General features: G+C 40.3%; 1 protein-coding gene across 4 annotated transcripts in view; it reads right to left on the bottom strand.

Moving 5' to 3' along the window:
* evi5b (ecotropic viral integration site 5b) overlaps positions 1-16,530 on the bottom strand; it is a 30,631-nt gene extending 14,101 nt beyond the window's left edge. For 2 of the 4 annotated variants that reach the window (XM_026304609.1, XM_026304611.1), the window contains exons 1-11: positions 16,314-16,530; positions 10,026-10,258; positions 5,248-5,437; positions 3,263-3,487; positions 2,987-3,061; positions 2,750-2,875; positions 2,520-2,663; positions 1,872-1,961; positions 1,496-1,593; positions 332-392; positions 191-244 (exon numbers count right to left, since the gene is read on the bottom strand). In XM_026304609.1, the coding sequence (XP_026160394.1) occupies positions 191-244; positions 332-392; positions 1,496-1,593; positions 1,872-1,961; positions 2,520-2,663; positions 2,750-2,875; positions 2,987-3,061; positions 3,263-3,487; positions 5,248-5,437; positions 10,026-10,177 (1,215 nt within the window). In that variant the 5' untranslated portion in view covers positions 10,178-10,258; positions 16,314-16,530. Of the gene's footprint in view, positions 1-190; positions 245-331; positions 393-1,495; positions 1,594-1,871; positions 1,962-2,519; positions 2,664-2,749; positions 2,876-2,986; positions 3,062-3,262; positions 3,488-5,247; positions 5,438-10,025; positions 10,259-10,794; positions 11,057-16,313 lie in introns of those variants that run through there. The other 2 variants (XM_026304612.2, XM_026304610.1) reach the window with 2 other exon arrangements.
* Between the last annotated feature and the right edge of the window lie 1,916 nt (positions 16,531-18,446).

Raw genomic sequence — 18,446 nt, 5'->3', positions numbered from 1 at the left:
TCACCATGGTGTACCAGTCAACTATGGTTCCTCACATAAATGGCCAACTTCCAACTATCACAACCCAGTTATTGAAAGTGAAAACTCCATCACTGGGAGGGGATGTGGGATGTATAGCCATAGACAGCAGGATGGGTTAATGTAATACTGGTGTCAACAGAGCATTTGTGACAAACACTGTTACACTCACTTTCTCCAGTGTGTCTATCCTCTGTTTCAGGAGCCTGTTCTCTGTTCGTAGCCTCTGCACAACAAGAAATTACAAATTCATGCGAACCAAAATGCATCATAATTAGTGTATCGTAGTTCACATCCAACTATCACTGCTCACCTTTATTTCCACCTGCTCCTCCATCTCCTTAGTTTTGATTGTAGTGTATTCTTTCTCTAGCCTAAAGAAAATGCATTAAAAGAATTGTCATATGATGTCAAGATTGTAAAATCTGCTAGTCTGGATATGCAACACAAAAAATACAGGAGCAATAAAACCAATGCAAGATAAAGGTGATTGTTGATTTTTTAAGAATAATGCAAAAATAAAAACATATACCTTAATTTACGGACGAATTTACAAATAATCTCACAAGCTTCTTAAAAAGACCTATGTAATTTAATTACAAGAAAACTACAGTGTGTGATAAACTGTCAGATAAAACTATAATAATCAAGGTTTCGAAAGGAAACCATTTCCCCCCTGCCACGCCTCCCTCTCCTTTACATGCCACCTTCGATGTGTTCGCTGTATCTTCTAATGCCGGAATTGGGAGTTTCCTAGCCTGTGAATCATGTCTACTTTCACCAGCAGCCAATACTAGCTGCTGTATTTGCTCAGTTTGAGATGAGTAACAGTCCAGAACTATGTTCACGTATTGATGGGCAGAGAGCCCACCATTGACTTTCTGATTGGTAAGGAATGCATGGCTTGCTCAAAAATAAGTAAAATAAATGTTATTAAAAATTTACATACTGCAACTTGCCATTTAAATGCCAGTGTAACATGGAGAGGCTCAGAGAAATTTCATTTTTGTACAGGCACATAATTTAACATATGAAGAATACAGTTTCCAATAATGTTGACTTGACTTTAAATGATACTTTTCATTCAAAATAAGAACTATGTTACCTTTAACTAGTACCAAATTACATGGTTCTTTCTGGTAAGCGACCTAGGAAATTATTGGAAAATTACAGATCTATAAAGTAAAGCACTGCCTAACAAAAATATTCTAAACATTAAAAATGAAAAATAATAAGAACACAGAACATCACGGATAGGTTTTGTATTCTTAAGAATTACAGTGTCTGAAAAATAATGTGTCAAAGTGTCTCAAATTTCAATATCGCAATATTAGTCAAGACTGCTATACAATTCACTGTAGCCATGGCTGAAAATATAGAGGTTTATTGATGTAAGTGAGGGATCCTCAACAATAACAACTTGTGAGTTGCAGTGAGATTTTCAAACAAAAGGGATGATAACATGACATGTGCTTACTTTTTCATCTTCTTGGCGTTGTACTTTACTTGATAAGCAGCCTGGATGACCTTATCCGGGCCACTGTCAAGCTGGTGTGGGATGACCTTCTGAAAGTGCTGAAGCACAGTATGGAAACAGGCATGTTAAACACAACACAACCACAAACCCACTTTCACATAGCTATGCACTCTGATATTTCATTTAGGTGTTTCTCTGGCCTTAGAGCACTACTTCAGATGTCACCATGTGCACTGGTACAGGAGGATGACAAATGTACTAAAGTAGGTATGGGTGGGTGTGTTGGAGGTTCCTCTCTTGAGGACTCAGCACATTTTGCACTAGAAATCTGAGATGCTTGAATAATAAGCTATGTTGAGTTTTTTGTGATAAACACCTGTAACATTCCCTCCATGTCAAGTTGGATGAGTTCAGCCTGGTTCATCTGAAGAATGGCCAGGCCCACACGGAAAACTATCTCCAGACCCTGAGAGAAAAGACCAGGAGTAATCATTGAGAAGCTAATGAGAGAAAGCATGTGTGTGATGTCCAGTGAGCAGTGAAATGAATTTTAAAGTGGACTGAGAATTTAAATTTTGTGGCATCAGCTCTCAGAGCAGTGACCCAACAACTCAAAGTAACTATTAAATGTCTATTGTAGCTTTTGTTTTCGCCAACAGGTGGCAGCAGTTAATAATGTTTCCATGTTAGTCCACTACATTTCATCTGTTATGTACTGTATGTCGTCAGTCTTCCGACTGTACACCTTTTCTAAGTGAAGACACTTTCCATTATTTAAGGGTTTATTCTCTCTTTAGATTTCACATGTGCACTTATGACAATCTGGCTGATGCTACTGGCCACAATGATTTACTGTGCAAAACAAGATAAGGCTCATCTATTAGATCACAAACAATAGAAACAAGAAAAAGTTACAAAAAAAGTTCAGGAATCAGTACAGAGCTGTGTCAAGATATTATATATTATCAGGATATTATTCAAAGCAGAAAATATGTCTTGAGAACAGAACTTGTCTATAACTAACCTCACACATGAAGATATCAAAGATCCTTGTAGCAATGGGCAGAGGGAAGGAGGTAAGGAAGATGGTAAGGAACCAAGAAGAGGCATACATAGAGGTGTGAAAGCTCTGAGCCTGAAAATGCATATGCAGTTCTGGAAGTTGCTCCTGTGAAGGAAAAAAATAATCATAAAAATTCACATGCACATCAATACTATAAATTACTACACTGTCATAAAGTGTGAAGCATCTACCTGGATCATGCACTCAAATTGGTACATGCAGAGTCCCAGCTCAGCCATACTGGGTTTAAAGAGCTCTCGTAATCTATAGTCTTGCATCAACTTAACAAAAACACAGAAAGCCTCTTCCTCTGGCATCTAGAAAAAGAGCAGAATGAAATATATGTGTTATTCAGTCCAACATGTCATACTGTTTTCTGGAGTGGGTTGTTCAATGCTTGTGTGCCTGGAGTGAAGATGGTTTATTACCTGCATGAGTAGCAGTCCTACAATGAATGCACTCCCTTGACAGTAGCCAACCTCACGGTCCACCAGAGAATACGCCTTAAATACAAAGAATTAGCTTTGGATGAGTCACAGTGTTGCTCACGACAGCACAAAATTCTGCAACTGCAGATTTACTCCACTTACAGTTTCTGCCATGAAACTGCTGTTAAAGCCAGGTACCTCTTTCTGCTATCTGTATGCTTGATTATAAGTCTATCTGCATACAATCAGGCTCTTCAGACCCAAACTGAGACTTACCTTCATGACATTGAAAAGCACTTCCTGGCCTAAACTGTCCTTCTCTTTGAAGAATTCGTGCTCAGGATAAGTGCGGGCAATGTCTCTGCGAATCAGCTTCTCACAAGGCGATGTCATCTTCAGGAGTTCTGAGTACTGATCCTTGATTGACATATTTTGGGCATTGCATAACAGCTGCCACACTATTGCCCGAAAGTGGTGAGGAATCCCTTTTCTAACAAGATCCTGTGGAAAAAGAAGAATTTAAATGGCCATTTGGGGGGCACTGTGGTTCATTTCAGAATGTGACCAACAGAAGCACTGTATGTACAGGGTGGATAACAAAAATTGTAAGAAGAAACCAGACCAGTGTCATGTTAAGCTGTTCTTACAGTTGGATAAAGCCATGGGGGTGCTTTGTGCACTAGTTTTTATTTTTCCATTTCAGAACAGTGTGCATCTCATAATAATATGATTTCTACTGCCAAATATTATCTTACCAGTGAGACATTTTGTAGTGTGATTTCTTTCCATATATTAGTGCTGATACTATTTGATTAAGCAATTTCCTGTGCTGACAGGGAACACTAGGTCTTTCCGGCTGTGATGGGTATGGCTGTGTGTGCGCGCATCTGGAGCAGAGGTCCACCCACACAGGCTTTCAGGGGTGGATCCCACTCCCCTCTCAGAGGTTAGACAAGACAAACCAAGCTTTGTAATGGAACAATGCTCTGTCTCATATCTTGACTGTGTGTGAATGAAAGCTGCTTTCTGAGCCACACCACTACTTTAACCACCATTCACACTAATCCCCAACAGGCTGCAATATAGAGAAATAAAATTTAAAATTTAAAACCAGACACCCATGAACCTAAATAATTTCTCTTTAACAGTAGTGGGTTTTGCTGACAAGCACAAAAAACTGAAGGTTCCTTCCTTCATGCAAGAGACACTGGGTTTCTCAGTAAACCATGAGACAAAAAATGTGGAGGCCTCAGCAGTTATGATTAATATGCCAGGCTTGTTGCACCCATCTGGTCATCACTACTTCTGTTAAATTGCACAGTAACATCCATGCTTATGCACAGGTCCTTTGCAACACTTCCCCATTTACACACAGTCACAAGAAAAACAACAGCTTCGTTCAACAGCAACTCCTTGTATACACATCTTTGCGTGTGACTGGTATAAAAACAATGGGCTTAAAGGGTGACTGGGAAAGAGTGTGTGCTGAGCATGCAGTTTTGTGTGTTGCAATCATATAGGAGAGCAACTTTCAATGCTTTAAAATGTATGGGCCAAACGGATTCCTGTTACAGGGCATTGATTAGAGGAGCTTTCATGTGTCAGGGCATTATTGACACAGCCACCACAATTCTCTCATATCAGTATCACTAGTCTTCATTATGAACATGGAGTAATAGAAACAAAGTCTTCCATCCAAACGTTTGCAGGTGCAGTAAACAGTTTAACAGCATGTTCCCTAGTGAGTCACTGCCATGACTAGTGGGTGTTATTAAGTGGTCCAACACAGGGGTGAACACTGTTTTCTGTTTCTGTTGTCAATGCATGTGCAGTTTAAGTCAGACTACCACTGATGGTGCCTAGGCATAGACCTCAGAGTAGCATTAGAAACAAGCAACCTAAAATTAGCTTTCAATGTCATGAACTAAAATAACAAGTTCAATGACAACACTTCAGGGTCACCAAGGACAAAGATAGCCTGAGAAATAATTACTGGAGCAAAGAAAACTGTGTGTCACAAGAAAGGCTGAGTAGCCTAGATCTGGACTTTTCTTATGAAGTTTAATGCAACATCTGTGCAGAAAGAGTATCATCTTATCAAATAGATGATTATCAAAAATGCAGATAGCTTCTCTTCCTTAATGTCCTCTTCAGCAGCTGGGCTAAATGTGTCCGGTATAAGCTCTTAATGCAGCCATGTCACAGTAAGCTCTTAAGCATGTCTGCACGAGACTCCGTTGGTAGTTGTGCAGTAGTCTCACCTTGAGCTGCTTCTCCTTCTTCTTGCGCACCTCCTCCCACTCATTGACGATTCGCCCCCATAGAATCCACGAGTCCTCCTCAAGGTGGGAGAGGTTGGATGAGGCGGAGGAGCTGGATACCAGGGAGGAGCCACTGTTCCGTCTGGAGCCGTTCATGGAGCGCAGTGACTTGCTGTCTGTCTCCAGCAGCCTGTAGTGAAGGTAAGCAGTTGGCTCTACTGTTAACATGTCACAAAAAGTGCACAACATTTTTTTAAATGAAGTCCAACATATTTGTTTCAATAATTTATCAGAATTATAATGTCTTTACTCTAATGACATTATTCAAGAACACATAACTAAAAAGAGAGAAATTCTAGATTAATAAAACTTTTTTTAAAAGCTATATATGTGTGATCCTAGTAGAAAATGTACTGTGTTCACTATCTGGAAGAAACTGTCTAAATTAGATGTTGCTGTCTTGGTCAAACTCAGTCAGTGCAAAAACATGAGGGCTACATATTCTGAAGTTCACTGTGTCAGTCTAACATCTTTATGATTACTTCACAAGCAGACAAAGAGAAGCTAAACTGTATAACAGATATAGACAGGCATGTTGGAAGAGTGCAGTACTGCTAAAATGTTCTCAAATAATGCTAAATCTAGTGTCAGAAAATTCTGATTGAGGCAAACAGACAAACCACATCCAGCATTAAAATCAAAACCGCCCCACATTTCTGCGGGCAGTGCTAAAAATAAGAGAGATTATTTAAAAAGCCACTATGCACTGATGTATTACAGTTTCACAGTGACTGTACCACAATAACCCACTCCATAGTAGTAACCCGCTGTCAGAGCCTTGGTTATCAGAGCCTGACAGTCTCAATTAACAATTAATTCCCCTCTTTGGATGACAAGCCTACAAATGTACACGTGACTGGAGAACTGGCCAAACAGAACAACAACAGCTGATAAAATAACTAAAGGAGCTGGTTCAGCTACCTAGTGTTCAGCAGTAGTCAGTGGAAGTGACAATGTAAAAATGAACTGCTACATTTTCAATGAATGTAAGCCCCAGATATCCTCTTATTCAAGTTCTCACAATAACTAGCAGATTAATACTGATGCTGAAAAAAGTATTCAGTAGTCAGACTGACAGACTGTACAAAGGGGATGTAAACACACTTCTGAGGAAGAGACCTGGCACTCATTTAAATTCTACTGGCAGCTGCTTTAAGTGGTTGGAAAATGCCTAGTGGAGGTCAGTAAAATATTTCTTGACTCTTTATGGCCATTTCATTGAGTGTTTTCATACGTGGTCCACATTTAAAGTGGCTTGTTATTGATGCCTGAGCAAGCCTGAGCAATGTGTTGTTTCAGCAGGTTAATCTTGACTCTTATCAGTTTGTCACCGGAGTTGCTGACAGAGTGACCTGATCAAGGATCAGCATGCAGAGGAAAAAAAACAAAATCCAAGACTCCTAACCAGCGCTGTACTGAGGAGCGCACAACAGATACACAAAGGCTCAGACACATGATCTCGGAAAAAGGCCAGGGCCTCTCCGTTGGAGTCTGTGACGTCACAGAGTGCGCTCCCAGAATGACTAGGGTTACAGCCAAATCTGGGTCGTGTGGGAGGGAAATGAACAGTCTGCAAGAGAGTTTCCTCGGTTGTATTCAGCTCTTACACAGAGCTAAAAGGTAAGTAAAAGGAAGATCTGTGTATGTCCAAAATGTCTATACACAGAATAGTACCAGCCTGTGTAACGTTTGAACCTGGACATAGTGACAGTTCTGCTAATAATTCACCACTAGTCAAACACAAGTTTGAAGCCTGACAAATATAAACTACATACACACAAAAAAAAAGAAACTTAGTTTATGTCAAGCAATATTGGCAGTGATTAAAAGAAAATTGAGATTAACTTTTTAGCTACAATAAACACCACCAAACAATTAGATATATGCATGCATCACTGTTATAACAGGATTTCAATTTGCAGTTCATTACAGCAGCAGAACAAGCCACGAAGTACCATACATCTTACCAAGATAAACTCATGATGCAATCCTCATGCCTCTGGTTTCTAGAAAGTCTGAAGCAAAAGCATATCTGATTTACAAACTGTAGCAACAGTGTGGGCCTTCCTAATCTGTGTGACGCTACTGAACAAAGGTTCGTACCTTTTATCTGCTCTGCAGGGTACAAAGGTCTCACTAAACACACACACACACACACACACACACACACACACACACACACACACACACACACACACACACACACACACACACACACACACACACACACACACACACACACACACAGTAAGTAAGTGCAGGTGCATCATAGTATCTGTAACATGCACATTAATACCAAAGACTGCCCTCCTGTAATTGGGCCTGTCTTGCCAACTACCCTCAACACTGATGACAAAATGACAATTTTCATGTTCATTAGGTGATGGTTTACACAGTGGTTTATGAAGAAGGGACAGCATGGTCAGTCAGCAGCAAAGCAAGGCAGCAAAGAAATGTGTCTTGTGAAAGGGCTTGGCTATGGTTATATGTGTTGGCAGGGGTGGAGGCAGGGGTGGAGGCAGGGGTCAAACGGTAGATGAGCTATGAGTCCCCTGACACTATACCTTCTGTCCACCATATGGGAGCCTACTCTGAGCCTAAAAAGAGAAAAGGGGGGAAATGAAACATTTTTCTGGTTGGTTTTGATCTCCCCAAATAAGGAAAAGCATCACAAGTGTCACTTGGCAATATGGAAAAGTGGCTCTTGTGGACATAGGGATGAGTCAAAGATCTCTGCATTCAACAGAGCTTTGCTGTCTTTTTCCACCAGCATTACCTGTGTCACAGTCCCAAACTCTAAACTGCATGCTTGGTTTCTATGCTGACGCAGAGTGCACTAGCCATGGGTGAAAGACACAACACAGGAAGAATTCACAAACTTGGCAAGGAGGAGGTGTTGTGTCAGCCTCTAAGAGTACTTTAAAGTGATGTGAACAATGAGCACCTCAGGAACAGCACAGTCTGATTCTCAATTTACAACAGGCTCTTATTTGACCCAATATTCAGATAAACTCATCAGAAGCCAAGCATGCAGAGAGGTTCATTTTAGAGCTGAATAAGTAGGTACAACAGGGTCTGTAGCCAGTAGAGAGAAGCAGGTTCATCTGTTCATCTTTGATGAGAGACAAAAACCTGAGTCCAAATGAGGCTGTAGGCTTGTGAGCAAACCATCATAGAGAGAGATAACACAGCCAGTCGAAGTCTGTAGGTGGTTTTGGCTCAAGCAGCTCTAGGGAACCAGTTCAAGGAACTACCGTAATGAGGACCAAACCCAAAGATCTACAGACCTTAAGGGACTTTTTTTCCTGTTTGCAGTTACACCACAAGTAGGAACACTGAAGTAACATAAGCCAGCTGGTGGTTTCTATAGAGACTATACCAACCGGTTAGCTCTGCATGACATTCAACAACATGTTCAAAACTGTTCATGTTTCACTTTGATCCATCAAGACCAAAGAGAGAAGACAATTTTCTTTGTCACATAGGCAGCCTGGGCATTGTCGCTGGTCCATGTTTTTCCATGTTAAAATATAATACATGTTTTTAAAAATAACAGTTTCCATTACTGCGATGGTGTATTAGTGTTTGATGAATCAATATAAACATTCATCACTTGGGGTTCCTGTTGTACTGAAAATTACATACTCTGACATAGGACCTACAAAAGTCCCCAAAACAGCGTTCTAAGAACTATGATAAGTCTTGCTCTTGCAGTGCAAATACATATAAAGGAGAACTTCCTCCAAAGGTTCTAAGAAATAGGAAAACATTCTTGTGGTGAAAGTGCCCTGTATGGTCTAAAGTTGTATTTTTACACATCGTATTCTCCAGTTGTGTGTAGAGCAGGAGGAGGTGTTGGGGATGATAGGGAGGGTAATTATTCAGAACTCAGTCAGTTAAGTGTATATAAATGTAATGTGGTCAACCGTATAAAGGTATAATATAAATTGATATTCATATATATGAGGCTATACAGCTCTAAAAAAATGTAAAATCAATATTATATTGTTTACCTCTTTTAGGAAAAATTAAGTCTTTTTTTTTTTTTATTAGGGTCAGTGGTTGGTTCTGAAAATTTCACTGTAGCCTGCAAAAGAGGCCAGCGACCATTGTACTTCCTGAGGAAGCTGTACTTGTTTAACATGTGTAGGAAGCTAATAACACCCTACAAGTACAACATGTGATTGGTAACCTGTGTGCTCCTGACTAACAAGATGCGCAGCACAATGCCTGGCCAGTTATATCATAACCTGCTTCATATTTTTAGGCAGAAGGGTGAGCAACCACTCTATCCGCCTTACAGAGAGTCTGACTTTCTTCCCTTGGGTCTTGTGTTTAGAAATAGAAAGAAATAATTCCACTTTACATACAATGAAGTTCACAGGTGATGATCTGTCTTCTGTCTCAGTATTAATACGTTGGAAGAAAACTTAGTGACAAAGAATCTCACCCCGTTGCTGTTCAGAGGGTCTTACCAGCATCATAGCATAAATTTGTCTAAGCAACCAGATCAATTATTCTGCAGTTTTTTCGCATGCAGTAGAAATGGACATCAGGTCTTATGACACTGATTGTAATGTCTGTCAATCAGTCAGACTATGCTCCTCTATCCCTGTGTAATGCAGTACACATAACTATGCACTGGCCTGGGAGTTCTACCTGACCCTGACACACCGTTAAGCAGGCAGCGGGTGAAGCTTTGGAGCCAGACAACTTACCTGTTCTGCTCCTCGAGCTTGGCAAGCAGTTCCACATCATCAGGGCTGAGCTGCACTGGCGAGGATGGTGACAAGGCAGGCGAGGACAGGGACGTAGAGGAGGAGGTAGCAGTGGTCTGCAGGGACGTAGGCGTGGCCACTTGGCTAGCCATCTGACTGACCGTGAGGGACACCGAGTTCTTCACCCATGAGAGAGTAGAACTCAGCTTTCCAGCAACCTTGTCTGTCGCCACCTGCAGAGGATGAACAATACTCTTCACTCAGGAAAGCCATCACAGTAATAAATATTTCCTGCAGAATGTCAAGGTAAATATTGTTTATTGTTATAAATCAAATTAAATAAAATATTAATTGATAGAGCTACGTTATATTTATATATCAGTTTTGTTATTGATGCAACTGTGGCACAGATCCAGTAGTTAGTAGTGGATGGATCGATACACCTGCTTAGTTTTCAGGAACTGACAATTAGTCTGTTGGATACTATGATCAATACTTCAAATGACTTGATCACTTTTCAGTAAATAAGTTTGCGTAAGGACTAAATGACGATCATTAATTGCTATTCTGACAGGCATTTAAGAAACAGAAAAAAATTTACCAAGTCAGAAGAAAAATTTTTCTTTTTTAAAAGACCTCAATTTACTTACTGTCAAATACCTGGTCTATAATAATGGAGAATGTTTGTTTCTTAATAAAGCAGGGTTAAAACCAATCTGCCTACTGAGAGGTAAAAGGTAACTGCAAGGCATTGTCTATACATTCCTACCTGCTGTCCAAAATCATTGGCTTTCAGATGCTAACAAACTCCACTAGAAAATCCAGTACATATCCATCATGAGAACAGCTTCAAAATCCGTCAAGTTTAACTGTCAGTAACACGCTCCTCAAAGGAATCCACGCTCTGAACCTTTGACCATTTTAATGACACAGTTCCCCTGTAGTCATATGCCGGTCATATACTGTCAGGAAGGGTCAAAGTGCTGCAGAACAGATAGGGCTTCTGCAAGTCTCCTGCTGAAATATTCAACAGGAAGTGTAGCTCTGTACATAGCAGAAAGAAATTTACCTCACACCTGAAAAAAAACAATCTGTCTAGCTTCAGTTTCACCCCAACAGGAAGTCTGGATATTGCCATCAGGCAGAAAACGAATCATTTCATACATGTTGCTGGATAGAAAACTGACTAGTCATTTCTTTGTGAGTATCAGGTCAACACAGGGCCATGGGCTTGAAGGAAAAGGAGAGAACAACAAAAGGAGGCAGACAAAAAGATAGTGGTAAATATGCAGACAGCCACAAACAAAAAGCTTAGCTAGCATATTTTCAGGCACACAAGCCAGAGAAAGCTACTTGCCCAAATTTTTTGTGGCTTACATTACAAATTAAGTTAGATGGAGTATGACACAAGGATATATCATCCTGCGGAGAGCAATATTTCCTTGTCAATATAGAGCAGGTTTAAGTTCCAAGCAGTCAAAGCTGACACAGCTTTGCTAGAACCCATGTATGTCTGAAACCTTCTTCAAGCCAAAAATCAGGTTTCAGTTGAAGACAAATCTGTGACAGAGATGTTGCAATTTCCTGTGTATGTATATGAATTTGTAAGGACAAATGTATGTATCCTTTTCAGTATAAAATATGTTGCATGAAAATTAACATTGACACTGCTGGAAATGTACCATATAAGTTACAATATTTAACAGTAATTCTCAGGGCTCTCTGGGTGTCTTTTCTGGTACATCTCAAACATGAAACACCAAATCTTTATAGTTTCCAGAACAACGTGCTGTTCCTGACCAGTTATGACATCCGTGGTTGCAAACCTTCATCTGCAATGACATGATAGCCAAGCTAACGGATCTTTAGCCACAAATAACAGGATCCATACCAGGCACAAGCATATCCTGTATAGAACAGGACTATAGAATGATGTGTATGTACAGTGCAAACAATCAGCAGTACTCATTCAAATGTTACAAAGAACTGACAATGTTACACTGTGACTAAGTCAACTAAAGAAAATATTAAATAAAAGTCTAAGCTTCCTCAAAGTGACAATCTAATTAATTCAATTACAGAGGAAGAAAATACTAAAAGCTGTGTGAATTTAGGTCCATGCATTGTCTATGTGTACTGTAGTGACTGTAATGAATGATAAACCTTATTAATCATGAACTTTACTAGGTGAATTCCTGAAGTTTGAAAAAAAGAAATCCCAATCTGCCTTACTCTTTTATTGTTAAGCTGATTGAAAACAATGTGGACACCATGTTGAAGGAACAAATTATGAGCAGGTCTAAAATTTAATCAGTTGGGGATGGACAGGGGATGACTGTGCTTTGAGAGACGCCAGTGTCCAGGTGGCATTAGGGGAAAAAAAAAAAAAAATTCCTTCTAGCCAGCCCAAGGCTTCCCTATAAATCCTGGATACAGAGATTGTTTCTGCTTTTGTTTGCCAGCGAACTCAAAGGGGCCCTGAGATGCAGCACGCATAACTAATGAAACCCACAGCAAGACAAGAAAAAAAGCCTCAGCAAAACAACTTCAAGAAGATTGGGGAACTGAGAAAGACCAACGGCAGAACTGAGAAGCATTTCCTTTCTCTTAATTGAAAATGCAAAGCACCCACAGTGCACTAACACAGACCACTTCTAAAGACTGTCATACATTCTTACACGAGAAATAAAAGGTGAAAAATAAGGCTAATTTACTTTGCTTTTCTCTGTTTTACTCGCCTTCTACTCACTGAATCAGTACACACTTATCTGGCCCAGCAGGAAAGAGCATGGGAAACATACTGTCAACTTTTAAGGGGAACATACTGTCCGTTGGGCTATCTGTGGGTACTAAAACACAAGCCCGACTTACAATAACACACTCACACTGAGGTACAGAGGCCTTTCATTACACACAGAGGAAGCTAGGATTTTCCCAGTGTATAAACAGCATTTCAATGGCCTTGATGAAGACTATTCTTCATTCTGCAGCCACACAGGGAGAGCTACTGGCTTACATTTTACATCTGGCCCACAAAATCTGCAACATCAAAAGTAGCCATATAGTAGTGTAGGAAATCAAAGCCCAGTTTGGACTGCAAATCATCTACACCTCTAGGTCTCCAAAGGTTTTTTTTTTTTTTTTTTACATACAAGTCTTCAATGTGTGTTGCTCATCCACTCTGGGAGGGAGGCTAAGGGCCATAGTAAAAGATTATGAAGCCATCTGTGTAACTGCAACAAGCATGGGCATGTGTGTCCGCTGACATGGCCATATCTTGTCTCACATATAAAACTCCCAGTCTCACCAAAATCATCCATAGTTGTTTAGTGTTAATTATACAAGAATCTGTCATGACCCGCCAAGCTTATTTTACGCTTCAAAGAACCAGGTTACCTTCAGTTTAAAACTGCTTATGCCATGCAACTTTAGTTTAGAAAGAGAAATTATCCAGCTCTAATTACTGGCATTTCTTCTTCCCGAAGAAACCCAAGCCAGCCTGCCTCAACAACTACCGCCCTGTAGCCCTGACATCAGTGGTGATGAAGTGCTTCAAAAGACTGGTCAGAGACTTCATCACTGCAACGCTACCAGACACACTGGATCCATTGCAATTTGCATATAGACAAAACCACTCTACTGAGGATGCTATTTCACACCTCCTTCACACAACAACAAGCCACCTGGACTGCAGAAAAGGGAATTATGCAAGAATGCTGTTTGAAGACTACAGTTCAGCATTCAACACCATAATTCCCTCCACGCTTACTTCTAAGTTGGAAGTCCTGTGACTCAGCTCATCCCTGTGTCACTGGATCTCCATCTTCCTGATGGACAGACCACAAGCCGTACGGATGGGCAAACACACCTCATCAAACACACCTCATCCTCCTTCACCCTCAGCACTGGAGCTCCTCAGGGTTGTGTTCTGAGCCCCCTGCTGTACTCGCTGTACACATATGACTGTGTGGCCACTTCTAACTCCACCACCATCAAGTTTGCTGATGACACTATCGTGGTGGGCATGATCTCCAACAATGGCGAGACAGCCTACCTACGGGAGATTAAAAACCTGGAGAGATGGTGCCAGGAGAACAACCTACTCCTGAACGTCAGTACGACTAAGGAGTTAATAGTGGACTTCAGTACAAAGCAGGAGCGGTCATACCATCCGACTTCAATCAACAGGACCCCAGTAGCGAGAGTGGACAGCTTCTGGTACCTCGGTGTTCACGTCATGCAGGACCTGTCTTGGTCCTGCCACACCTACCCCCTGGTGAAGAAGGCCCAGCAGCGTCTATACCACCTGAGATGCCTAAGGGACTTTAAACTAGACTTTCTACACCTGCACAATCGAGAGCATGCTGACGGGTAGCATCACTTCCTGGTTCGGGAACAGCACCATGCAGGACCGGTGAGCCCTCTCTGGAGGGTGGTGCGGTCAGCTGAACGTACCATCCACACCGAGCTCCCTGACCTGCAGGACATCCACAGGAAGCGGTGTCGGACCAGGGCCAGGAAGATTGTGAAGGACCTCAGCCATCCTAACAACGGACTCTTTACACTGTTGCGTTCAGAAAAGCGCTTCCGCTCCTTGAAGACAAACAGAGAGAATGAGGAGGAGCTTCTTCCCACAGGCCATTCGGAGTCTGAACCAGGAAACACCGAGCAACTAATACCAGGACTTTTTCTCTCTGTTTCATCTGTTTCAACTCACACTCTCTGCACAAACTTTGCACAATGTATCACTTTAACACTGGACTGGAACAGATTCACTTTTTAACACTTTAACATTTATCCCAGCACATGGACACTTGACAGACCCTCTGTCATATACATCCGTTGCCATTTTGCCATTCATATGTATATTCTACCATTCATGTGTATCTATATTTATATATATCTATACCAAGTCAAATCACTTATCCTTTTATCTTATCTTTATTTTTATCTTATCTTAATCCTTATCTTATTTTTACTTTATTTTATTTATCCTTATTTTTGTATACTTATTCCAATGTTTACATGTTGGACAGTCGTAAAAAGCATTTCACTGCATGTCGTACCCTGTATGAAGATGTATGTGACAAATAAAATTTAAAATTTGAATTTGAAATTTTGAAAGGTGTGCTGATATTGCATACCTTTGGTCATGATGGCTCCCACTGCTTAAAACACTAGTACCTTACTTGAATCTTTTCATTTTCTGCTTCACTACTTATTTTATTATCTATCAGGACACGCGGTACAATAGTTTTACACTTAGGCACTCTGTTTTAGGTGAGCAATCTATCAAAATAAAGATTATTTAAATCAGCCAGAGCAGCAAATTACTTCTGGTAGAGCAATAACAATGAAACGTCCCATTCCTCAAAACGATTAATGGAGCACATTTATTATAGTAGGATTCAAATGTGGTTAGTGTTGGGTGATTTGTTCTGCCTCTGTCTATAAAGAGCCCACATCTGATTTTCTCCTACTGTGACACGGACACACTATCAAGTTCTAATAACCAAAAACCAATTGACTTTCACATCAACACAGACCAAAGTTGTGCTTTTCCATCACTTTAACACTCTGTCCTCACATATATTTCCCAGCGTGGTTCTCCTTACTGCAGTCATGTCTGTGGTTGTAGTGAGCGGCCCAGTCTGAGGTTTGATAGGCGTTTAAAGGTCGGTGGGTTTATCGTCCACAGGATCGCAGAGCTGCGCTGTTGTTGAAACATGCAAGTCACTTCTCTGCAGCCGCCGTTCAAGATAGCGTTATAGGCTGCCAAAACATTTTGCCTTGCAAAGAAAGCCGGTGCATTACAGACAGCACCAGCAGTCCCTGCTAGTCCTTATATGGCTCGCTGGTGTTGTGATGTGAAATGGAGATCCTGCATCAAATGCAACAGCATGCAATGTATGCTTTCCAGAAAGCTCGCACGTCGGCGAACTCGACGAGTAAAAACGCGAATGTTAGTAACTTCGACATTACCGAGTTGGAATCATATCTAACCTTCAACATAAGGTGTTTCATACCAGGAAATAGCCGCAGTCTTTTGCAAAAATCAATAAAGAGTTCAACAGCAAGCTTTTAACCCTGACACGCTGAAAGCAAGCTAACATTGTGACTAGCCATGTGTAGGAGTTCAGACATCCTCCTTTACTTTCACATAATGTCACGCTATTCACCTGGACAGATACAAAGAGATAACTAAGAGGAGTTTTATGCGTAAGTGTTTCTTCCAGTAATTAGACACAGCCCGTAAAAAAAACACACAAAAACCAAACATCGGTTTACCTTGAATCGTTTTCAGCCAGCCACAGCAAACGTCCCCTGCTTCCCATGCACGAAAAGTGTTATCCCAGTCTTAACGAGGAAATAAAACTTTATCGGAGTGCATTAGCTGTATCAGCCAACATAGCTTGGCCAGGTTTCCCGTTGAACGACAGACAGTGAAGTCAGCTCGCTTCCATTGACTCCTGAGTCCAGCCCATGCCGCCGTCTAATACGTGGACACAGACGAGGCCTAGCAAATGTTTACATCGCACGGAGCATGCGCCCTCCGCTGCAGCCTGGTACAGCACCGCCGCCAAGCGTTCACGCCGATCAAATGCGTTTCAAAGATTATTAAATCCATATGCAGGACAAATGTTATGTTTTGATGGGATCACTGAAACAGAATAAGTCGATCATATAATGCAAATTGTCCTGATTAAACCATACCTGCTCTATTTGCTTCTCTAATAATGGCCTACTATATTTTGGACCTGGTAGGCTACCTGCTTTTGCCTAAGTATTTAAGTAAGGCTTTAATGATTTAATGCTAATCAGCAGTCTGCTCACTGAAAAGATCATTTCAGTTATTCATTTATTGGGGTCATCAAGGGGACATATCATCACATCATATCATTTAGACTCAATAAACACTGTCCATCATCCATTATCAGTAATCAAACAACAAATCAGTTTATGAAAATGGTCTTAAAATGTTATGCCTTTTTCTGTTTGCAATTGTTCCCAGCAACAGTACACTAATGCGACATCAATCCTGTTCAAAAGCAAACTTAATGAATGAATGTTACACTAACAGGTTAAGTAACATGCAAGTGTTCACAATGTACATGTTTTTGTCCAGTCTTTTATCTGTTCTGAAGTCAATGAAAAGAGCCTCATGCTTCCTGTAGCTCTACAGTATGTGTAGTGCTTATCTGATCAGTGTCTGATCATCTTACCTGAAGTTAATTGCTGAAGGAAGAAATACTTCTTTTGGAATAGGCTGGATGTTCGAACTCTTTCGACACACAACGATCAGTTAAAGCATGTTATCTTCATTGTAGAAACAGCGATGACGAATCAGTTTATGAAAACTATATTCTTACTTTGTAATTAGTCTTCACAAAGTAAAACAACAAACCTATATATTTATATATTGAATTAAAAAACAAAAACATTAACATAAATTTATATTAAAACTAGAAACCAAGGAAGTTGTAGCTTACACACTTGTTGTTCCTTCAGTGATGTTAACAGAAGCTCACAATGAAGTAACCACATGAGAAAAGTGTTCTGATGAAAATGTGACCAAGCAGACTTCCTCGATATACATACCACACAGGCATAAAACCCACTTTTCAGGTTTTACATGGAAGCAGTGACGCATATGGTAGCTTTTGTTGGCTGGTAGACACACCCCTGTTCAAAGATGAAACTGAGACGCAGCTGACATGGAAGAGAATTGTAGGCGTTTAAATCTGACACACTGTCACAACATCACACCTCACTCTGTCACACAATAAACACACAATAATTATAAGAGCACTACAAACACACAGCAACTGTCAGAAAAGAGGCAGGTTGTAAAGACAGCTGAAACATTCAGGTCCTCAAATAAAAAAGTACAGTGCAGCAAATTCTCACCAAAATATTGTTTGCATTTCAAATGAAAGAATCAATCTAAGATATGTCTGGCTATCAAGTTTTACGTTTATTAGGGACATACCAGATGTCTGAAAGAAAGATAAATAAGAAGAGGGAAAACAGATAAATAATACACTGAAAATATATGTGGAAAAGTTTTTCAATTGAGTTTTCAAAAATTACATTATTATTTATATATGTATATATATTAATATCACAATAAAAGAATACATGCAGAATACCATGATAGAAGATTGTACCTATGACAATTATGCATTTCACTGTGAACACAAAATAATCCGCAAAAGTGTTCTCATGGCTTAAGCCACTTGAATGTCATTGTGTACTTGAGATGCTGTAGGAAAGTACAAGACAACAAAATCACTTTGAGTGCCTTAAATGTACAACTAAATTTACTAATGCAGCAAGACACATCAAAATCTGAAATTGTTTAAGTAACAGCACAATGGCTAAAGTCAATACAAATATAAAAATCTTGTAATAATCTTGTAT

Source organism: Mastacembelus armatus, chromosome 4, assembly GCF_900324485.2.
Source record: "Mastacembelus armatus chromosome 4, fMasArm1.2, whole genome shotgun sequence".
Taxonomy (NCBI): Eukaryota; Metazoa; Chordata; class Actinopteri; order Synbranchiformes; family Mastacembelidae; genus Mastacembelus; species Mastacembelus armatus.
The sequence above is the reverse complement of the archived record's forward strand: the minus strand, read 5'-3'. Positions and strand labels throughout refer to the sequence as shown.